Raw genomic sequence first — 23,969 nt, 5'->3', positions numbered from 1 at the left:
AAGGTCACTGTCAGTGACTGGTTCATGGGTACACTGAGATGGAACTCAGTTAGGAGCTGGTTACATTTAAAGCTGAGCCGGCAGATAGGCTTGTTTTGTTTTGTTTTGTTTGTTTGTTTTGTGTGGTAACCCTGAGAAGAGTGAGAGCAAGGCCGATATAAAAGTGAAGCAGCCAGGAGCTCTGCTGACAACAGTACAGCAGGAGCTGCAGCCATTCTAGGGTGCCTGGAGCAGCAGCCCCTCCCATCGGGTGTGAGAGAGCCCCGCCCCACCAGCGCCTCTGTGGCTTCTCTAAACAGTGATTCCGTACCACATTTTGATCGTGCCAAGCAAGAAGCTGGGGGGCTCCATGTTCACCGCCAACCCATGGATCTGCATATCTGGAGAACTGGGTGAAACACAGATCCTGCAGATCCCCAGGAATGTGCTAGAGATGACTTTTGAGGTATGTGATATCTGGGGGTCCCAACCCAGGGCTCTGTGGGGACTCAAGTTTGTAACAGCTGCTGTGGAAGTTTTCTGCAGGACTTCATGGAGGCTTTGATTCACAGCCTTGTGTGTCAGCATAGCACTGTTCTGAGATAATCTGAGGCCAGGACCAGAGCTGACTCATTTAGAAGAGTCTGCACCTTGTCCATAGTCATTGGCTGGAAGGAGTTTATTTGTCAAAACTCATATACTTCCTTGTTCTAGGGCATATACAGAGATTGGGTGGAGTGGAGACTTCCTCAAGAGTTCTCCCCCCACCCCACCCCCAGCTGTTACACACAGGTATTTGTTAAGCCTCAGGACCAACTTGGAGTGGCTTGACTGCAGACACTGGTCTTCTTTCTCAGCCATGAGCTGTCTAGGAGACAGTGCTGGGCTACCAGACCTGGCAGTAGGTGGAGCTATGAGCTGTGCTCCTACAGAGGCTAAGCCAGTGGCAGGCAGCCAGTCAGATCTGTGCCAACAAGGATTGCCACTCTTTGCTCCTGCTTGTCTGACCTGGCTCCTCATCTTTACTCCCTCAGTGCCAGAACCTGGGGAAGCTCACCACTGCCCAGATCGGCCATGATAATTCCGGGCTGTATGCCAAGTGGCTGGTGGAGTGTGTGATGGTCAGGAATGAGATCACAGGACACGCCTACAGGTGAGCGGCCCGCGTGTGCCCCAAGGCAGCCTCTGCCTTGTCTACTTGAAAGATACAGGATGGTTTCCAACCAGGTAAACATGTATGACATTGCTGGACATGTGTCCCAAGCCACCTAGGTAGTTCTGGTGATTGTACACTGTGGGACACAGATAGCCTGGAGGCCACTCATCTGGTTTTGTACTGTCCCCATGGATTGGCTTTGTTGACAGCACTGCTGAGCAGCAAGGGAAGATGCTGGAGGAATGGGCAGCTCTCACAGGCTGTTGATTTACCTCCAGGTTTCCGTGTGGCCGGTGGCTGGGAAAGGGTGTGGACGATGGAAGCCTGGAGCGCGTGCTCGTTGGGGAGCTGCTCACTTCCCTGCCTGAGGTGGATGAGAGGCCTTGTCGGACTCCACCGCTTCAGCAGTCCCCCAGTGTCATCCGGAGACTTGTAACCATCTCGCCCAACAATAAGCCCAGTGAGTAGGAAGGAAGTCTGGGAATTTGCAGGTTTCTGAGAGCCCTGGCTCCAGTGTGTGCAGCTACCCCAGGAGCCACCGCTGCTGACAAAGCCACCTCCTCTCTTGATCATCCTGTGTATGTGGCCCTTGCCTTGGGGACCTGGAAGGAGTGTCTGATGACCTGTCTTGTTTTTCCATGTCCTGTCTGTCAGGGAGAGGGGTCATTTCTGGCCCCCTTCTTCCTGGTGACTGTTTACAGGCAGTCACAGCTCTCTTAATGAAACCAGGAATTCCAGAGTAAAGTGGAAAGTAAACTGGGCTGGCATCTCAGAGAGACAGAGCTCTCTTAGCTTTGACTTTGTCCCCTAAGACTTTGGGAAGAGCTCTCTGTACAGAAGTAGGTGGGCAAGAGTCTCTGCTTCTTGAGTGCCCACTCCCCTGTTTCTCCTACAGGCCTATTCCCTGTGTCCTCAGTCTCCTTTGTGCTATCCTCTGAGATTCCTTAATGATACCTGCTTGATTTTCTCAGAGCTGAACACTGGGCAGATCCAGGAGTCCATCGGGGAGGCAGTCAATGGCATCGTGAAGCATTTCCATAAGCCTGAGAAAGAGGTGAGCCTTCCTGCCCTGCAGCCCAGTGCCTTCTGAGTAAGAGGGAGTCATCTTGATATTGCAGTTACCTTGTTAGATTCTTCGGTGTCCGAGTGCTGTGGCTAGTCCAAAGTCATCAACAGGTCTTCGGCATATCCCAGGATGGCCTGGAACTCATTAATGTAGCCCATCCTGCTCGCAAAGTTCTGGCAATCTTCCAGTCTCCTCCATATTGCCGTGCCCAGTCAGAGTCCAGTATAGCATACCTTGCCTACGTTGGGATGGCTAGACTCCTTCCCAGAAGCCTTTGCCTCAGTTGTTCTGTTTTCCTTCCATATTGATGACTTAAGTAGAGTCTCTAGGGTCCCCCAGTAAACACAACCTCTTCCTGTCTTTTTCTGGAGTTGCTTGTTTCTATCCCAATGATAATTACACTGGCTTTGAGCCCTATTGGACAGTCTCCTGTGTGTGACCTCACTCCATCACATGCCCTTCAGCAGTTCCTCACTGAAAGAGTGTGCCCGCTGCTATGATTGGTGCTGCACAGCAGACAGGACGAGCCTTCTTGCTGGCTGTGGGTTTTAGGATGCAGTGGTGGTTGGCAGCTCAGCTGAGCTCTGCCTGCCATTTATCCTGTTTTCTTTCTTAGCGTGGCAGTCTCACACTGTTGCTTTGTGGGGAGTGTGGTCTCGTTTCTGCACTGGAACAAGCATTCCAGCATGGATTTAAGTCACCTCGGCTCTTCAAAAATGTCTTCATTTGGGATTTCCTAGGTGAGCTGCGCTACGGTTTGAGAGTATTAGGAGCACGTGGATGCGAGGGTCTGCCCTGTGCCCTGTGCCACGCCCTGAGTGCCCCGACACCACGCTCATCCTCTGTGCAAGCCTTACCTCCTGAGAACTTGACAGGAGATGCTAAGCATCCCTTATCTAGAGCAGGTGTAGCCCCAAGTCCTTACCCTCTGTCCCTATAGATCCAAAAGGACAGTTGGGAGTTTGGATCCCGAGCCTGTGTGGTCTCCACTGCAGAGTTTTTATACCGGAGACAGCCCTCAGAGCTTTCTTGTCTCTTCAGAACAGGGAAAAAGACCCTGTTTATGTCAAGGGCTACATGAATAAAATGTAAAACTAGGGATTATTTTTAAATATGCTCACTGACATCACAATACCGGCGTTATTTTCCTGAAGTTGCCTGTGGGGGCTTGGAGAGTCCCACAGCAGGTGGCCTGTGGAACAGGTTTTGAGGAGCCATTGTCAAAACTTTCTGCCTTTCACAGAGAAAGCACAAACCTATTATGAGACGTTGGAGCAGAATGATGTACTCCCAGAGGAAAACTGGCACACAAGGGCCCGCAACTTCTGCCGCTTTGTCACGGCAATCAATAACACGCCCCGGAACATCGGCAAGGACGGCAAGTTTCAGATGCTGGTGTGCCTGGGAGCCAGGTACTGCAGGGCCTGAGAGTGTAGGGCAGCCAACACTCATACTGCAATAGGTCTGCCATACAGGGTGGCCACTGGCCACTGCCCAGGCACTCTTGGTGGGTTCTTTTAGGCTATTAATTTTCTTCTGTATCTTGTATGTTTGTGGTGATCTGTGAAGTAGAATATATTTAATTAAGGATGATGGAGGCCACATTTTGACATGAAGGTTCAAAACCACTCCTGTGGGGAAATTGGAAGTAAATATGTATAGTTATTCTTTCAGTAAACATTTGAATGCCTCAGGCCTTATGGAGAGAGAGGAGAGAGTCCAGAGAAGGCTTCAGGGAGGAGGCGGTGTTGAGATGAGTCTTTAATGGAGGGAAATTGCAAGTGGAATGAGGGAAGGGCAGTAACAGGAAGCACATTAGAAGGACACTGGGAGCTGGAAGTGGTGGCTTACACCTTTAATCCCAGCACTTGGGAGGCAGAGGCAGGTGGATCGCTGTGAGTTCTAGGCCAGCCTGGTCTACAAAGCAAGTTCAGGACAGCCATAGCTTGTTATACAGAGAAACCCTGTCTTGGGGGAAGAAAGAAAGAAAAAGAAAAGGAAGAGAAGCAGGGGAAGCTAGAGGCCTTCAAGACCAAGGTGGAGACAATGCCTCCTGTAATAAGACTGCATTGTTAATGAGAAGACCAAGATAATGTGGGTCTCATCCCGTGAGTAGTATGCATCGAAGTTAACAGCGCTGAGAGAGCATGGAAGTGTGGGTGTTCAGGCCATGTGCAGAGAGGATTGGTGTGGTGCTGAAATACAGGCTCTAAGCTGAGCACTGAGCTGCATGTCTGGAGCACCTGCTACTGGGAAGCTAAGGCGGGAGGATTGCATGAGCCTAGACATACAAGGCTAGCATGAGCAACATAGTAAGGACTCTCCCTCCCCCCATCTCAAAACACAAAAGTAAAATAATAAGATGCTGGAAAGAGATAGCTCAGTGGTTAAGAGCCCAAGTTGGGTTCCCAGCACCCACATGGTGACTCACAAAAGTTCCAGAGGAGCCAGCATCTTCTTTTGCTCCTCGCTGGCATCGCATGCAGGTGGTGCTGTCATAAAACCAAACCTCTTGGAATAGTAGTGGCACATGGGAAGTGTCATGTGTCTTAGCACTTCCTGGTGGTGTTAGCAGTAAGGACAAGAGGTGCTCTGGAGGGGAGGAGGACAACTTCAGCCTAGTACTGGGAACACTCATTTCAGCCTAGTAACTGGTGTGTGCTAAGGTTGTCTAGGGAGATGAAGGAGGTAGAGAAAGAGAAGCAGGTGACAGGGTTAGCTCTGTGGGGTTGTTCTCAGGGTTAGGCAGTGGAAAGCAAGCTCCTTTGGGGAGGGATGTGGGGTTGTGGGGAGGTGCCAGCTTCTTCATCTTCAGACTTGGTTCAAGGATCCCCTTTGGCCTCAGCCTGTTTCTCTTTGTTTTCTCTTGCTTTGACCCTCCTGGACCACTCCCACCCTGCCAGAGATCACCTTCTGCACCACTGGATTGCCTTGTTGGCCGACTGCCCCATCACTGCACACATGTACGAGGACATGGCACTGATCAAAGATCACACACTTGTCAATTCCCTGATCCGAGTGCTGCAGACCCTGCAGGAGTTCAACATCACACTGGAGACGTCCCTCGTCAAGGGCATTGACATCTGACCTCCCAGCACCAGCTAGCAGCAGGACCAGGAAGACTCCCTGCTGCTCTGCCTCTTCATCCCCAAGGGACCCAAGCAAGTTGTCAGGGACAGAGAGGCGATGTATACTTACTGTAAAAAGAAAACTAGAGGATTTTTGGAAAAAAATAATCTATTTTAGAGTTTATTTGCTGACCTGCTTTTTACACACTTTCATGTGAAAGAGTGACAGGAAGAGGGGGCAGGGTGGGCACTGCTTGTTTTGAAGCTGGTGCCTCTCTTGCACGGCCACGCTCTGGGAGCCTGTGGCCTCCCGGACTGAGCCTGCACACACGTGTGGGGCTGTCCCACATGCCGCCCCGTCACGGTGAAGAGGCCATTCCACAGCGTTTTTAAACTAATGTTTTCTATATTAACATTATTCTAGGTGTCTGGCTTTCACGGGCCATGCACAGGTGTGGGAGCAGGAAATCCCATGCTCCAATCAAAGGGATTTTTAGCTGTGCCTCTGATCAAGCACTTCGGAGTCAGCTCCACATCTGTTTCTCCCCCTTCCCCTCCCCCCCTTTTTTTTGTCAGTATTATTTGGGAAGGAGACATGCCAGGACATGTCATTGTGCCACCATCATGCAGAAAATCATGTTTCCTGTTGGCGCAAAGTTGCAGAGAAGTAAACATGAGCATGTTTTAACAGGTTCGTCATTTCTTCATCTATCTTATTTATTTAACCTGCCATTGTGTGTTTTAAGTATTTGTCTTTCTTTTTTTCTCTTTAAGAAAAAGAAAAGCTTGTCACAATCTAACTGGCTATGTTATTACTGTTAAAATTTATGTTGTTTTGCAACTTAGAAACCAGCTACAGTATGGCCCACTTAATAAAACACCTGAAACAAACCTCTCTGGTCCCTGGCTTTCGTGGGTGTGGGGGTGTGGGGGTGTGGGGGTGCAGTGTGACCTGCCTGAGCACCAAACTGCGCCCCTCTCTCCCCAGTGGCTGGGGTCTGTGGACTGCCAGGATGCCCTGAGGACCTGTGTTCTTAGACCTTCCCTCTCTGGTGCCCAAGACATTGATAGCTAATCCAGTCAGCTGAGGAGGAGGAATGTAGGAAGCTTGTTCTCCCTATGCACAGAGGGAGGAGACTTGGCCAAGCTTGTGAAGATTGTCGCTTCATGGATGGTACTAGGCCGTTTCTTGAGAAGGGTGGGGAGACTGAGTGGGAACACAGACACAGGTGGCCCTGTCTACCCTCCATTGACACATGGAAGAATGGGGGGGGGGGAAACACACATAAAAGCCTTTTCTCTACTGAGGTGTTTGCTGTCAGGCATGAGAGTGGGAGAGCCCTAGGACTTTAATGACAAGCTGAGTTTTTCTTTTCTCCTCCCTCCCTCCCTCCTTCTCCTTTTATGTTTTTCTTTTTTTGTTTTTTGTTTTTTTTGTTTTTTTTCTTTTTTTGGTTTTTTCAAGACAGGGTTTCTCTGTGTAATCTTGGATGTCCTGGACTCGCTTTGTAGACCAGGCTGGTCTCGAACTTACAGAGATCCTCCGGCCTCTGCCTCCCAAGTGCTGGGATTAAAGCCGTGCGCCACCAAGCCCAGCTCCTTTTATGTTTTTCAAGACAGGGTATCTCTGTGTATCCTGGCTGTCTACTCATTATGTAGACTAGGCTGGCCTCGAAACTCAAAGATGTGGGATTAAAGGCATGTACCACCATGCCTAAGTTTTTCTTTTTCTTTTTCTTTTCTCTCTCTCTCTGTGTGTGTGTGTGTGTGTGTGTGTGTGTGTGTCTCTTGGTTCTGCATGCACTGCTCTCTTTGCTTTCCCTTTGCCCACCACCTGTAAATTGTGCAGTGTTTACTTTAGGAGCCACCTACTGTGATGTCTTCCCCAGCTTCCCAGGCAGTTAACATTTTCTTATTGTAGCCCTGCAGTTTCTTAGAGCTTGGTAGACACTGCAGATAGAATTAGTTCTCTCTCTTTCTTTCTTTTCTTTTCTCTTTCTTTCTTTCTTTCTTTCTTTCTTTCTTTCTTTCTTTCTTTCTTTCGAGATAGGGTTTCTCTGTGTAGCCTTGGCTGTCCTGGACTCACTTTGTAAACCAGGCTGGCGTGAACTCACAGCGATCCGCCTGCCTCTGCCTCCCGAGTGCTGGGATTAAAGGTGTGCGTCACCAAGCCTGGCTCAGATAGAGTTTCTTGATTGGTGTTTGCAGCCTCATATGGGCCACCTCTGGACTGTGCACACATACAGGCCAGAGAGGACTCCAGCAGCTGGGAGTGCACAGGCTGCTTTTGCAAGAGGTGTGGAAAAGGAGGCTTTAGGAGAGCCACCCTGTGGTGTCCTGCCGGTAGGGGGCGTGCGCAGGCTGCAGATTGAGACCTCAGTTCCTTTGCAGGTAGCAGAGGGAAAGAGGAGCACGTGTGTCTGGAGTACAGAGGGAGGTGGGGTTTGGCCCCCTAAGAATGTGTGTGTGTGTGTGTGTGTGTGTGTGTGTGTGTGTCTTGTGAGGCTAAGCCTGGGCACACCTTACACCAGGACTTTACAGTCAGACTCTGCAAAACAAGCGTTGATTGTCCAGGTTTGGGAGGAAACCAAGGCCTGGAAACGTTGAATTCCTTGCCCAAGGCCACACAGCCCCACAACCTGTAAGGAGTTGTGGTTATTAGAGCAGTCTTAACCCCAGGTGTGTATGACAGCTACTCCTTTGTGTGCTCCCTTGAGTGCTCTACACTTCATGATTTTAGAGAGACCTTCCCTAACTGGCCCCATTGGTCACGTCACTTCTTCCTCTCCATTATGCGGGTATTTGTTTATTCTGAGTGTCCGCTCTGTGAAGGTGAGAGTTGTTTCTCTTGTTCTCTGGATTGTGCCTGGCTTGTGGTAGGAACCCAGTAAGTGTTTGGAATAAAGTGACTTCATTGGTCATAGGATCTAGACTGAGGGCAAACTGTATGATTTCCCCAAACCTCAAAAGAAAAGTCAATAATAGTATCTGCATCCTGGGACGCTGTAAATGTTAAATATGTCAGGCATGGGCCAGTAACAGGGCTGAGCAGTAAAGCCGCTTGCTGCTGGTGACCTGTGCTCAGTGCTGGGCCCACGTGCTAGGAGAGAGCTGACTGCTGACAGTCTTCCTCTGATCTCCACACGTGCCCTCTGTCCTGCATCTACACACACAAGCAAATGTAATAAAAAGAAATGTCAGCTGTGCGCCAGTGTCTGCTGTTGCTGTCACCACGTGCTACATCCTATTCTTTCCTGATATAGAGATGACTGAAACCCAGAGGTGGAAGTGTGACTCCAGGGAGGATGTTAATTCATTGTGGGATCTGCTCTGGGTAGCAGTTTGTCAAGGGAGTGGGCCTTGCATTCTGAGAAAACAGGAACAAAGGTGTGAAAGTACCAGTGAGTTGGAAGCTTGGAGCAGTTAAGAGACCAGCCTGAGCTAGGGAGGGGTGAAGGTTGTGGGCTCCACATCCAGAAGGTTAGAGGCGGTAGCTGACAGGTATGGAAGGGCACTTCTCACACAGATGCTCGCAATCTGTGGGATCCCCATGTGCCACACACCAGTCACAAAAGGACTGGCACTCTCAGCACAGGGCTCCACCCCATGAGTGGCCCCGTTGTTCCTAGTTTTCCTTGTTTCACATTGAACTGAGAAGTGGAAACTCGTGGCCTGAGTGCTGCTGCAGAGCTGGGTAGCATGAAGTGTGTGTCTATGGTAGCATGTTTCAGGTCACAGACAGACATGCTTGTAACCGAAGGGTCTGATTAAACCCTCATGAGGTGGTCACAGGACTCAGGAACATGGAATATCGTTTGGGTAGCCAGGGAATATGTTGTTGTCTTAGTCTCGTTGCTATTGCTGTGATAAAAATAACTGGCAGAAGCAATTTAAGGGGGGGGGAGGTTTATTTAGTTCACGTTATGGTTACTATGGGGAAGTTAAGGCAACAGGAGATTGAAGCAGCTAGTCATCACATCCACAGTAAAGAGAAGGACGGAAGGAAGGCAGGCAGGCAGGCAGGCACCACAGTGATGAGCTCGCTCCTTTTCCTTCAGTGTGAGATCCAGCCCATGAGATGATGCCACCCACATTCTGGGTGAGTCTTCAGACCTCAAGTAAGAAAACCCCGCCCAGGCCAACCTCATTATAGAATTCCTTACAGACTGTCTTCCAGGTGATTCTAGATTGTGTCAAGTTGACAATGAAAACGAACCCATCATCACAGTTCCTTTGTCTTCCTTCAGCTCTTCGGAGCTAGTAACCTGAGCCAGCTCTCACGCTGTCTGTAGGATGAAAGTGGGACAACTGGCCATCGGGCTGTGGTTCTGCACAGCAGCCAGACCTTAGCTGTGCGTTTCAGTGAGGGAGTCAGTGGCCTGGGTCAGCCGTGAGCCCCTGCTGAGAAGGTGGGTGTGAACTTGTTTCCCAAATTAGGGCTTTGCTGCCACTACTTCTAACAGCTGCGTCTGCTGTGAATTCCCTTTCTACTGTGTTTTTTATCATTGCCAGACTATGGGAGGAATGACTTAAGAGAGCAGCCACACCCAGTAGCTCAAGGTTTCAAGGACACTTGAGTCAGCTGTATCCTGTATGGGGCTCAGGCAGGCAGGCCTCTGTAGCAACTCTGGGGAAGCTGGATCCAGCACATGGCCCTTCTTGCCTCAGCATCTGCACCTGCTCTCCTCCGTGCTTCCCACATGCTGAGATTTCTGGGTAAGTAAACAAGCAGATGAACTCAGGTGAAGTAATTACACCCAGGTCGAGCGAACCTTTGCCAGCCCTAACTACATGTCCCCTCCCTGTCCCAGTCCTAGTGGTCTTCCTCCTTACAACTGCTAGACTTTGTTTTTGTTTTGTTTTGTTTTGTTTTTGTTTGTTTTTGGTTTTTTGGTTTTTTTTAGGTTTTTCGAGACAGGGTTTCTCTGTGTTAGCCTTGCCTGTCCTGGACTCATTTTGTAGACCAGGCTGGCCTCGAACTCACAGCGATCCGCCAGCCTCTGCCTCCTGAGTGCTGGGATTAAAGCTGTGCGCCATCACTCCTGGCTCTGTTTTGTTTTTTTTTAACATTTTAAAATTAGGGGCTGGAGCAGTAGCTCAGCAGTTAAGAGCACTGGTTGCTGTGTTCTGGCAGAGGACCCAGGTTAAATCTCCAGCACTCACATGGTGCTTCACCACCAGTTCCATGGGATCCTGCTCCGTCTTCTGACCTCCATGGGCACCAGACAGGCACATAGTATACATACATAAATGCAGGCAAAATACTCACTACATAAAATAATTCTTAAAACCTAATTGTATCTGTACGTTAGGGCATGCATGCCACTTGTGCCTGTGGGAGGCAGATGGTGGCAGCTGTGAGTGTATGGCTTCGGTATGTGGGAGTGAGTCTACACTGTTGGTCCCGTCCTAGTACTGTCATCAGTCCCTTCTCATGCTCAGTGCATTTGCTCCAGGGTGGCCGATCCACTCAGTTTTCAGTTTTCTTCGGTGGCAATGCTCTCTGGTGGTTGTTAATGTGTTTGTGCTCTCGTAAGTGCCACTCCTGCAACACACACATCCTCCATGCGCCTCTATCAGATGTTTTCTGAAACCTTCCAGAACTTTGCCTTCCTGACCCCTGACTATCCAGGGATCTGGAAATAGTCCTAGTTCTGTCAGGATCACGGAGCTCACTAGCCCTGGCCCAGGAGCTGACACAGTTTCCCCGTGTGCTTCTGGTCCTGAGCAGATGCACACCTGCAGTCCTGTGTACTGGGCTTCTGGGCCTGAGCAGATGCACACCTGCAGTCCTGTGTGCTGGGCTTCTGGGCCTGAGCAGATGCACACCTGCAGTCCTGTGTACTGGGCTTCTGGGCCTGAGCAGATACACACCTGCAGTCCTGTGTCCTGGGGCTACTCTCTCTTACCTTTCAAGGTGACCCTCAAATGGGCCTGTCATGCAGCCACTATCCATTTTGGGCCTTTACCTGGTCCATCAGCAAACAAGCTGGGGCAACACTTTTTCCTTGGCAGGTCTGAAGGACCCAGTTCATAACGGGCAGTTCTGGATGTCCTGTCACTTGATGGTCAAGTGTGTCATCAAAAGAAGGGCCTAGCTGGGTGTGGTGGCACATGCCTTTAGTCCCAGCACTTAGGAGGCAGAGGCAGAGGCAGATGGATCACTGTGAGTTCGAGGCCAGCCTGGTCTACAAAGCGAGTCTAGGACAGCCAAGGCTACACAGAGAAACACTGACTTGAAAAACAAAAAACAAAAAAAACAAAAAAAAAAAAAAAAAAAAGAGAGAGAGAGAGAGAGAAAGAAAAGGGCCTAGTCATGTGAGTTATTTCTCAAAAATCTTTCTACAAATGGCCCAGCTTCACTCTAGATCCCAAGAGCCTTGCTTAGTGGCTCAGTGGGGTTTACAAGAGAGGTCCGTGCGGGTAGTTCCAGCACATAGGGAGTACATCTAAGAGCCCAGGGCCAGGCCATTACCCTCCTGGAGAGGCCTTTTCCATTTGAGGCTTCACTGCAAGCTGACATTTTTGGTGTCACCAGAGAGTTCCTAGGAGTGGGATGTATCCTCCCGAAGGCAAGGAGGCCCACTCCCTTTCACAGCAGTGAAAGGTATCCAAGGGAACTACATCTTCCCCTTAGAGCCCAGAAGTCACAGGGTTTCCTGGAGAAGAGTGACTTGTTCAGGTTCGCATTTGGAGGAAGGATGTGAGCATCCTGGCTAGTGGTCAAAGAGGATGTGTCACTTGGGTGAGTGGGGGTGAGGGGGTTGGAGGGAGAGTGGATTACACAGTTGCTTAGAGGCAGAGTGTTGTTGGACTGGATGTGGGGTGAGCAAATGAGTCCCCAGCTGGTATATCATCAAGCTCTTTGGAACTTTGGTTCTCATACTATCAAAAGGAAGGACCAGGGCCAGCTGACTTTGGAGTAGCCCCAGGAACTGAGGGCAGGTTCTTTGCTTTCACTGACCCTGAAAGTGAAGCCAGCAGTTTCTGAAATTTCCTTCCGGGTAGAGTAAGTAGGCCCTGAAAACTTGCCCCTGGTCCTCTGGGGTCCCAGGGATCTCTGATTCCTGAAGGTTTATTATAGGGTCTGACCTTTAACTCGAGCTGCACAGCCTGACCGTTGCAGCAGCCTCAGAACTACGCTATTAATCTCCCTGAGCCTGGCGCCAAGCTCAGCTAGATCCCTAGGCTGCTCCTCCCAGCCCTACAGTTGGCCCAACCTGTCCCTTGACTAAACTTTTCATCTTGCCTCAAGCTTTTCTTCCTGATCCAGTCTCTGTCCTCAGGAAGCAGTGCTATCTTCCCTACCCCTCAGGCCCCTCTGGCCAGGCAGCTTTGTTCTCTCAGTGAAGATATTAACTACAAGCTAAGCCATAGAGCGCACTAGGGACAGGCCATGCAGCAAGTTGTTAGAGGCTGGGGAGGTGGCCTTTGGGTGAAGTGCTTGCTTTACCCAGGCATGAGGACCCGAGTTCAGATCCCCAGCACACACTCAAGCTGGATGTGGTGGTGTGTATGTCTAAATCAGACATCCCAGTGCAGTGCCTCTAAAATGAGATGTGAGGTGGAAACAAGTGAATCCCTGGATGTTTGTGGGCCAGCTAGCCTGGCAGAGAGCCCCTCTCAAGCCAGTGGTTTGGATAAGAACGGTCCCCCCATTGGCTCATATGTTTAAGTGCACGGCCCTAGGTGGAATTGTTTGGGAAGAGTTAGGAGGTGTGGCCTTCTTGGAGGTGTGTCACTGGGGGGCTGGGCTTTGAGGTTGCAGATGTACACTCCCTCTCAGCTACTGCTCTGGTGCCTGCCTGCCGCCCTTTTTTCCACCATGGTGAGCGTGGATTAAGCCTCTAAAACTGTAAGTAAGCCTCCCAATAAAGTGCTTCCTTTTATAAGTTGCCTTGTACATGGTGTCTCTTCACAGCAATAGAACAGTAATAAGACACAAACCAAGCAGAAGGCAGGGACCTACACTGAAGCTTGTCCTCTGGCCCCTATATATACACTTGCATTTGTGTATGAACACATGCACATTAAAACAAAATGTTTAGAAAGATACCTTGCAGAAACTCCAAAAACCACTCTTTCCTGACCTTGCATTTGTTTGTGTTGGGAGTTTGGAGGTCTCTGGGGAGACTGGGAATTGAGTGACCTGAGCTACAGGTGAGGCCCTGGCCATGCACCTTGCAGACCTCAACCTTAAAGCATCCCAAAACTGGGCAGGTTTGTACAACGTTGTTAGCAAAAAGCCATCAGAAGGTCAAGTGAAAACTGCTGCTGCTTTGTTCACAAAATACTGTACTGGTTTTGCAACTGTGAGTTTGGTATTGGGTTATTTTTTTAATATTAATAATTTTAAAAATTATTTTTGTACATATACATTTATATTATTACACATATATACAATAGATTCCCCCCTGGCAAGAAGAACTATGGCACAATCAGGAATCATATAAATGTTACATTCTTAGTGTTTTGGCTGTTTGTATTTGACAGCCTTGAAGAAGACATCTTTCCTATCTTGGTGCATCTAAATTTCTGAATGTAAATCTCCATCACATATTGTCATTATCAACTTAGAACACCTATGGGGGTATTGTTTATTTACTAATGTTGATGGACCCCAAGGGTAGGTATTAATTTGAGACACTGAGTCAGTGAAGCCTTTGTCTCAGCCTAGAACCCTTACAGGCCAGCCTGACTGTTCTTCACTTCCTTTTATGTATGAAATAAGCACTTCAGCCCAAAGACAAAAGGAACTAGCCGGTAAATGGCCTCTGTCTTCCTCAGGGTTTCTTTTCTTTCTTTTTCTTTTCTTTCTCCACCCCCCCCCCCACAGTGTTTCTTTGTGTAGCCTTGGCTGTCCTAGACTCACATTGTAGGCCAGGCTGCCCTCGAACTCACATTAATCTGCCTGCCTCTGCCTCCCAAGTGCTGGAATTAAAGGCATGCACCACCACACCCAGCTGCCAGGGTTTCTATTGCTACAAAGAAACACCATGACTAAATCGACTGGAGGAGGAAAGGATTTATTTTGCTCAGATTTTCATATACCAGTTCATCACCAAAAAAAAAAATGAGGGAGGAAGTAAAGCAAGACAGGAACCTGGTGGCAGGAGCTGATGCAGAAGCCATGGAGGGGTGCTACTTACTGGCTTGCTCTCCCATGGTTTGCTCAACCTGCATTCTTATACAACCCAGGATCACCAACTGAAGGATAGTCCCACCCACTGTGGGCTGGGCCCTCTCCCCATCAATTACTAATTAAGAAAATGCCCTATAGGCTTGCCCACAGCCTGATCTTATGAGGCATCTTCTTGAGGTTCCCTCCTCTCAGATGACTTTAGCTTGTGTCAAGTTGACATAAAACTGGCCAGCACAGTCTCCAAAAATAAGCAAAGCAAAGCAAATTAATTAAGGGGCTGGTGCAATGGCTCAGCAGTTAAGAACTCTAGCCACTCTTCCAGAGGACCCAGGTTGAATTCTCAACACCTATTTGGCAACTCACAACCATCTGAAACTCCAGTTCCAGGGGATCTGGCTCCCCTTTCTGGTCTCTGCAGCATAAGCACATACATTCCAGACAGATATACATGCAGGCAAAACACCAATATACATAAAATTGAAGAAAAAAAAAAAGAAGAAGAAGAAAACCCTTTTAAATTTAAGGAAGAAAAAAGAAAAAGAGGGCTCTTTCTCTTGGTGATGCTGGCAAGATGGGCAAGTGTTGTCATCTCTGTACTTCCAGGAACTTCCAGTCCAGGTGACTTCCGAAGTCACCGATGGTACCAGAAGTGGCATGATAAACAAGCCAAGAAAACCCAGTTGAGCACATCCCTCAAGGCCATTCCCTTGGGAGGTGCCTCTCATGCAAAGGGAATTGTGCTGGTAAAAGTAGGGGTTGAAGCCAAAAAACCAAATTCTGCTATCCGGAAGTGCGAGGGGGCGCAGCTCATCAAGAACGGCAAGAAGATCACAGCGATCGTGCCCAGTGATGGCGGTTTGAACCTCAATGAGGAAAATGACGTTCTAGTTGCTGGATTTGGTTGAAAAGTTCATGCTGTTGGTGAAATTCCTGAGTCTGCTTCAAGGTTGTTAAAATAGCCAGTGTGTCTCTTTTGGCCCTATCCAAAGGCAAGAATGAAAGGCCAAGATCATATATTTTGACAGTGGAAACACAGTAATAAACCTTCATATTCTTAAAAAAAAAAAAGTGCCTAAATAAGAAAAAAATTAAACGTATCTATTTGTAGATCATGTGATTTGTTGTTGCTTAGTTTTGGTTTCCTGAGACAGGATCCCATGGAACCTGGTCAGGCCTCAAAAGAGCTGGGTTACAGATGTGTACCACCACAGCTGGAAAAACGGCTCAGAGGTTAACTGCATCTCCAGAGGACCCTGGCTTGGTCCCCCCAGCACCCACACTGGGTGTCTCACAACCACCTGTGATTCCAGTTCCAGGGAATCTGACACCCTACTCTGGCCTCTGTCAGTACTATGTGCAAATGGTATACATAAACACATGAAAGACATACGTACTAACCACAGCCAGCTTTATCATATGATCTTGTATGTAGAAAATTCCAAATAATCCACTAAGACCTATTATGAGGACTAATAAGAGAGCTAAGTAAGATTTCAAGATTAGTACATAAGTATAAGTTATATTTTTACATAATGGCAATAAACACATTGCAAACTAAGCATCAAAAAGAATAAAATGCTTAGGGAATCTAGCAAGAACAAGTACAGAATGTATACTCTGAACACCCCAAAAGATCACTGAGAGACAGAAGACCTCGGAAATAGCCCATGTTCATGCATCAGAAGACAGTGAGCTGGCAGCATTACCCAGCTGAGCTGTACAGTCAAGGTAGGTCTCTATTACAATCCCACCTATGGGCCAGCAGATGGCTCAGTGGGTAAAAGCAATAGGTGTGCACGCCTGATGAGATGAGTTTGATCCCCAGAACCCACATTAAAAGCAGGATGTGATGGTGTGCATCTTTAATCCCAGCACTCTTACATTAAGACAGTAAGTGGAAACAGGAGACCTGCCCAGTGAGGCTCACAGCACAGCACAGTAACAGGTGGGTAGTGAGGACCGACTCCTGAATCATGGCACCAGTGCACCATGATCTCAAACACAATCCAATCTGACTTCTTTGTACAGATAATAAGCCAATCTTAAAACTCATCTGGAAGTCAAGGGAATGTAGGTTAGCTAAGGCAAACTTGTAAAAGAATAAAGTTGAGCTGGACAGTGGTGTTGCACGCCTTTAATCCCAGCACTTAGGAGGCAGAGGCAGGCAGATTGCTGTGAGTTTGAGGCCAGCCTGGTCTACAGAGTTAGTCCAGGACAGCCAAGGCTACACAGAGAAAATCCTATCTTGGAAACAAAACAAAACAAAAAAGAATAAAGTTGAAATACTTATTTCTTTATCCTAAAACATACTACAGTAATCAAGTTAGTGTGGTATTGGCATAAAGGTAGACATAGAGATCTGTGAAATCCAAATTTGTTAATTGTCATATTAATGGTCAATCAATTTTTGGAAAGGGTGCCAAGGCAGTACAGTGGGGAACATAAAGTCTCCAACAGTGGATGCCAGGACAATTGGTTGGTTATCCACATGCAAAGTTTGATCCTAGCTCACAACACATATAAAAATCAACTCAAGATGGATTGAAGATCTGCATGTAATAGCTAATGCTATAAAACTAGGAAAAATGCTGGTGGTGCATACCTTTAATCCTAGCACTCGGTAAGTAGAGGCAGGCGGGTTGCTGTGAGTTCAAGGCCAGCCTGGTCTACAAAGCAAGTCCAGGACAGCCAAGGCTACACAGAGACACCCTGTCTAGAAACCCCCTCCCAAAAAAAAGCCCTATGAAAAATATCATAAAATGTGTGACCTTGGATTAGGCAATAGTTTCTTAGCTATGGTATACAAAACACAAGCAAAATAAGAATTCTCTTTTCAAAATTTAAACTTCTGGCTTCAAAGGATCGTTGTTAAATAAAAGGACAACTCACAGAATAGAATAAAATATTTGTAAACCATATATCTGACATAGGACCAATATCCATAATACATAAAGATCTACAACTTAATAAGACAGCCCAGCTTAAAAAATGGGTAAAGATAGCCCAGTAGTTAAAGTGCTTACTGCCTTTGCAGAAAACCTAGGTCAAATTCCTATCATCCAAATGGGATCTCACACTAACCTGTAACCCTAGTTCCAGAGGACCTAATGGCTGTAGTCACAACTACGGGGAAGGGAGAGCCCTGGGTTTAATCCCAAGTGCCTCCTTTTATCCACACCCCCCGCCCCCCCGCAAAGAAAGCAAAGGAAAAAGGAAGCAAGAAAAAAAAAAAAAGATAAATATGTTCTTTGCAAGTGCAGAGAAACAGGAGCCCTCAGTGTACACTAGTTCAGCCATCAGAAGGTTACGTATTAATAAATATTAGTAAATAGCCCAGCAATTCTATCCCCAGGTATGCATCCAGGGTAGATGAACATGCTAGCACAAAAGGCTGCACATGAAACTATATAGCAGATGGTTCCAAAGGTGGAACAGTCCAGATGTCTGTCAGCTGAGGAATGGCTAAACACACCACTGCTTAACTGGTACTTAGCACACAGTACTGGGTATTACACACCCAATGTAAAACACGTTCTACAGTGGATGGTACCGAGCTGTAGAAAGAATGTGTGTGGTGTGACCACATTAGTCTGAAATGACCAAACTAGACACATCTGCGGGGTCAGAAAGTCAGAGCCTTGTATGCCTGAGAACAGACAAGCAGAGAATAACAGTTGTGGACACAGAGTTTCTTTGGGGAATAGTGAAAATGTTTTAACGTCAGTCTTGACAGTTGGCACAACTCTGTAAATGTACTAAGACTGTTAAGTTGCAGCCTACGTTGGTGAGTTCTGTGGTATGTGAATCATATCTCAGTAAAGCTGTTATTTATTTTGTTTAAGTCAGGAGCTAGAGACACAGCTCAGTGGTAGAGCACATGTTTAACATGTGTGGAGCCTGCTTTGATCCTCTCAGCACTGCAAAAATAAAATAAACGTCAACGATCCCCAATGCAGCTTTACAGCCTAGAGTCTAGTTCTTCTCCTTTAAGTAGGATGTTCTTGTGAAAGCGGTCTTCAAGATACAGGGCAATCTGTACTGAATCCCACAAATTCCAGAACAAATTGGGATGAACTAGACACCTTCCTCCAAGGGACATTCCTTTAGGATGAGGCCCAGCATCTGCCTGACCCAAGGAAGGTGCAGGGACTGTTCTGTTCTCAGCTCTGTTCGAGACAGGGCTTTTCTGTGTAACAAGAGCTCTGGCTATCCTGGACTCACTACGTAGACCGGGCTGGCCTCGAACTCACAGAGATCTGCCTGCCTCTGCCTCTCTGAGTGCTGGGATTAAAGGCATGTGCCACGATGCCCGGCTCTCAGCTCTGTTCCTGGGGAAGATATGGAGTAGTAGAGACGGTCTCCTCCTTCAGCCAGTAAAGCATACCGGCAATGAAAGCAGAACAAACCAGAAACAAAACCTTGGAAAGAGTGTTCCGTAATTCTTCTGGCTGTAGACACAGTTACGTTGTCACACAATAAGAACTAATGTCTCATGCAGAGAGGACTTAGATTCACTAAATATACTCTTTACCTCCCCACAGATACAGTCCAGCATCCTCAAAGCTAGGTTAGCATCGTGTGATCTGTCCTGGTCCAGCACAAGTGGGCAGGGCTCTGGTGTGTTCTTGAAGGCTTCCGTGGGTCCTCCCTCTAACATGCCTCCACTCGGCTTTCCAGCCACCAGCCTTCAGATCTGACCTGCAGGCTTCAGGACCATCGTCATGTAAAAGGCAGCAGAATCATCACACATGGCCTGACCCTTATCCCAAAGCCCTTTTGCTAAATTACTCACGGCGTTTCTACATCCCTCTTAGAACCTCATTGCAGCAGAGAACAGTTGGAGAGCTGGCTGTCCTCTGGTCTAAGGTGATGTGTCTCTTGCCAAAACCCAGGAACTGCCATTCTCCAGGCCTCTGGCTTTTGACAGGGAGGTGGTTGCCAAGGCCGGAGAAGCTGGAGGAATAAGCCTCTGTGCACTGTCCTGGGAAACCATGGGAGTGCCTTCTAGCCACAGCTGCTGGCGGAGCGTAAATTCCCAGGTGGTACATAGGGGTCTGTGTGCTTTCCTATATTTCAGTCCAGGAATAAGATACTCCCTGCTTTGGAGTCTGCTGAAGGCATACTTCCTGTTCAAAGATGAGTCATCTTTCGGTCATGGTCTTACATAATTGAGAAAGGAAGCAATCTCTCCGGCCATAAAGATGCTCATCCCATTTATGAGGGCTTCGCCTTCATGACCTCATCTAATACTGGTGTCTTCGTTACTTTCTATTGCTTTGATTAAGACACCAGGACCAGGGCAACTTATAGAAGAAAGAGTTGATTGGGGCTTACAGTTTCAGAGCGTTGGAGTCCATGAGCACTATAACAGGAAGCATGGCAGCACGCTGGCAGACATGACAGTAGCTGAGTGTTTACATCTTAATCTACAAGCATGAGGCAGAGAACCAACTGGGAATGGTGTTGTCTTTAAACCTCAAAGGCTGGGGCTGGAGAGACGGCTCAGCAGTTAAGAGCACTGGCTGCTCTTCCAATGGACCTGGGTTCAATTTCTAGCACCCACAAGACAGCTCACAGCTGTCTGTAATTCCAGTTCCAGGTGTCCGGACACTGTCACACAGACATACATACAGGCAAAACACCAATCTACATAAAATTAAAAATAAATTATTTAGGCCAGGTGTGGTGGTGCACATCTTTAATCCCAGCACTTGGGAGGCAGAGGCCGGAGGATCTCTGTGTATGTGGGAAAAGCCAGCCTGGTCTACAAAGCAAGTCTAGGACAGCCAGTGCTACATAAAGAAACCCTGTCTTGAAAAAACAAAAAACATTTAAAACCTCAAAGCCCACTCCCAGTGACACACCTTCTCCCGCAAGGCCACATCCCCCAAGTCTCTCCAAACAGTTCTACTCCCCTGAGAGGGGTCAAACCCCATAGATTTAGAACCACTGGCACTTGCTGTCCCACCCAGATGACCTGAATTCAACCCCTAGCTCCCACAGTAGATGGAGAGAGCCAACTCTCAGGAAAGTGTCCTCTGCCAATGGCCCATGCAGGCCCATACCACCATCACCCAGGCCAGCCTCCTTTGTGCCTGTGAAGGCCCAGGGTCAGACAAGCTTCCTTTATCTAGTTATCAGCTCAGAGCAGAAGCTACCTTCTGAGGGTTCATCAGCCCTAGGAACCACTCAGAAGAGATTCGTTTTTATATAATTTTAACTTTTGAAAAATGTATTACTTTTTTTCCATGCTGGAGATCAAACTCAAAGTGTCTCTCACGTACCTGAGCACTCAACTACTGAGCAGTACCCCAGCTCTCTCTCCTTTTACTGTGTGCAGTGCCCTATTCCGCAGCCAGCCCTGGTCTCTCCTTCAGCTGTTTTCTTCTTACATTTCTATGAGGAGTAGGTGATATTTTTCAAAGCTGTTTAGAAAGGATTATATAGAGGAAGAAAACAGACTATTTTAAGAAGGGGTGTTGAAGAGGTGGCAGGGTATCAGAAAAGGTGTGCCAAGTGGTTTTTTTCTTCCTTTCTTTTTCTTTTTAAGCTTTTTTGTTTTGTTTTGTTTTTGTTTTTCAAGACAGGGTCTCTCTGTGTAGTCTTAGCTGTCCTAGACTCGCTTTGTAGACCAGGCTGGCCTCGAACTCACATAGCTCCACCTGCCTCTGCCTCCCAAGTGCTGGGATTAAAGGCGTGACCCACCGTGCCCGGCAGGAACATTTTCTTAATTAATGATTGATGTGACAGGGCCCAGCCCTCTGTGGGTTGTGCCACCTCTGCACAGGTGGTCCCGGGTTGTATAAGAAAGCAAAGTGAGCAGGCCACTGGAGCAATCCACTAAGCAAAGTGAGCAGGCCACGAGAGCAGTCCACTAAGCAAAGTGAGCAGGCCACTGGAGCAGTCCACTAAGCAAAGTGAGCAGGCCACTGGAGCAGTCCACCATGCAGTGTCTGCTTTAGTTCCTGCCTCTAAGTTCCTGCCTTGGTTTCCTGCCCTGCCCTCCCTTTATGATGGACTATAGCTATAACTTGAAATAAATCCTTTCCTACCCTGGTTGCTTAAGGCCATAGTGTTTATCATAGCAACAGGAAGCAAACGTGGACACTGGTGGAGCACTAACCCACAGGCCTGATTCAAGTACTTTACACAAAGTACTCACTGGCTTCTTACAACTGTTATCCCTGTTTTGTAGGTGAGAAAACTAAGGCCTGGTGGGAAGTGAACAGACTTGTTGCACACTGACAAGTGACAAAGCTAGTGAGGGAGGGGCCTCTCAGGGAAGGCTTCCAGTGAGCAGTGTGAATACCAAGTTCCGTGACCCTGCAGTGTGGCCGTCCGGGAGATCACAGAGCTTATTTCTCGACACAGAGAAAAACTGAACATTTGGGCAAGACAGGAGAAGGGACTGTCCTTGTTCTGGGCCTGGGCAGGTAATATCAACAGGAAGGAAAGTGGAAGGTGTCCTGGGTAGCTGGGCTGTGGTCCTACCTTAATTGCCCTGGCCACCTGTCCCTCTGGGATCCTGCTCTTTACCTGCCCAGGTTAGACTCAGCAGCCCGTGGAATACTGGGGTGGTTTGTATGCCCAAGTGGTCCCAGTGACTTTCCTCTTAGCCTGTTGGAAGCAGAGGGTTGTGGGGACCCATGGTGTTGAAGAGAGTTAGAGTAAGTTAGAGAGCCCGTACTCTAACAGTGTGACTTCTTATTTGTGGAAGACATTGTGAGGGAAAATGGCAGGTCAGCATGGGGCAAGCATCTGAACAGGACTGACAGGAAAGGGGGAGGAGCCAGGGGCCCTCATAAGATACCCAAGCCAGCACCTGTTTGGTGGACCCCAAAGGGCTAGAGTGGTTGGCTACTTTCCCTTTTCCTGTCCCTGAGGCTTGGCCTTCCTTCTTGCTCTAATGTTCAGTCTGGGTTTTTTTGTTTTTTGTTTTTTTTTTTTTTGGCCTGCTGCTGGGAATAAAACTTAGGTCCTCTGTAAGACCAGTAAAACTCTTTGTTTGTTTGTTTGAGACAGGGTTTCTCTGTGTAGCCCTGACTGTCCTGGAACTCACTCTGTACACCAGGCTGGCCTCAAACGCATAGCGATCCACTTGCCTCTGCCTCCAGAGTCCTGGGATTAAAGGTGTGCGCCACCACTGCCTGGTGACAAGTAGGAACTCTTTTTTGTTTTCTTCTTTTTTTTGGTTTTTCAAGACAGGGTTTCTCTCATAGTCCTGGCTGGCTGTCCTGGACTTGCTTTGTAGACCACCTGCCTTTGCCTCGCTAGTGCTGGGATTACAGGCGTGTGCCACCATGCCCAGGGACAAGTAGGAACTCTTAACTGCTGAGCCATCTCTCCAGCCCCTAAAAGGTTTCTTGATAATCTTTTGGAGATTCCAAAAGGGAGGTCACCTACCGTGTAGAAGAAGAAAAACAGTTTAAAGTGTGGTAGGTCAGCGGCAGGTGGGGACTCAGTGGATGCAGGGAAGGTCCTTGGGGCAGAAGTCAGGGAGCTGAGAGGCAGGTTTGAAGAAGATTGTCCAGTGAGACTCTTTCTGAAAGAGCGGCTGCTAGGACATGTCCAGGGTGCTCCTGCTGAGTCAAAGTCGGCCACACTACCACAGGGAGCTGTGGCCTCTCAGTAGCACCTCGGATGTGGAGGGGATCAAGGAAATGGGGGCAGCATTCCTTATTTGGGTTAAGTGAGGACACAGAGAACAGCTGCAGAGGGGGAGACGCAGGAAGACGCAGGAGAAGCAAACTTGAGCAGGAACTAGGAAACTTACCACAAGGCCGGGGGAGGGCCTTGGAATGTGCACACTATACAGGGTGAATACTTGACAGAGAAAAGATGGTCTGGAAGTGTGGGGAACTTGAGGATGCAAGGACAGCAGATAAATGAGCTGCAGGCATGCACAAAGGGAGGACGAAAAGTCCCCATGTTCGCCACGAAGACGGCAACTTGATAACTCCAAACACTTGAGCGCATTTCTTCTGCACACGCTTTTGCCCCCCTGCTTGTTTCCTCAGTGGTCCTTGCTCCCTCTCTTTCCTTCACTCCCTTATCCCCTCATGACTTGAATTCCTAATCCTCCTGCCTCCACCTCCCAAGTGCTAGAATTACAGGTATGCACCACCATGCCCAGTTTATGTAGTTTTGCGGTCAAGCCCAGCTTTGTGCATGCGGGTGAGTCACATCTTTACCCCCCCACCAGATTGTTTCCTATGTATTCATGTGCTTCCACCTCGAACTTAAATTATATTTATTATTATTGTTTGTGTGTGTGGCGGGGGAGAGGTGTGAGGGCTGGAGCTTAGGTGCCATAGTGAATATTTTGGGAATCACTTCTCTCTTTCCACCATGAGTTCTAGCAACTGAGCACAGATTATCAGACTTGGTAAACTTTGAAAAGGTTTATGAGTTTGTGTGTTCGTGCACGTGTGTGGGGATGCCCTCGGAGGCCAGCGGAGAGAGTGTGTCCGCTCCCCTAGATCTGCAGTTCCAGTCAGTTGTGAGCTGCCTGATATGAGTGCTGGAACAGAACCCCTGCTGAGCCATCTCTCGGGCTCC

The 23,969-nt window shown here is 48.2% G+C and overlaps 2 protein-coding genes across 2 annotated transcripts in view; both read left to right on the top strand.

Moving 5' to 3' along the window:
- Nucleotides 1–5,823, top strand: part of Dennd5a (DENN domain containing 5A) — a 67,015-nt gene extending 61,192 nt beyond the window's left edge. The window contains 7 exon segments of the mRNA XM_051149379.1: nucleotides 300–445; nucleotides 1,014–1,132; nucleotides 1,414–1,595; nucleotides 2,107–2,189; nucleotides 2,818–2,941; nucleotides 3,445–3,613; nucleotides 5,105–5,823. Of these exon segments, the coding sequence (XP_051005336.1) occupies nucleotides 300–445; nucleotides 1,014–1,132; nucleotides 1,414–1,595; nucleotides 2,107–2,189; nucleotides 2,818–2,941; nucleotides 3,445–3,613; nucleotides 5,105–5,288 (1,007 nt within the window). The 3' untranslated portion in view covers nucleotides 5,289–5,823.
- A 9,148-nt stretch (nucleotides 5,824–14,971) lies between these two features.
- On the top strand, nucleotides 14,972–15,316 carry LOC127192034 (40S ribosomal protein S23-like). Its single transcript, XM_051149378.1, has one exon. The coding sequence runs from the start codon at nucleotides 14,972–14,974 to the stop codon at nucleotides 15,314–15,316; it is 345 nt and encodes a 114-aa protein (XP_051005335.1).
- Nucleotides 15,317–23,969: the final 8,653 nt, after the last annotated feature.

This window comes from Acomys russatus, chromosome 7, assembly GCF_903995435.1.
Source record: "Acomys russatus chromosome 7, mAcoRus1.1, whole genome shotgun sequence".
In the NCBI taxonomy this organism is placed as follows: Eukaryota; Metazoa; Chordata; class Mammalia; order Rodentia; family Muridae; genus Acomys; species Acomys russatus.
This window is presented reverse-complemented; position numbering and strand designations above follow the sequence as displayed.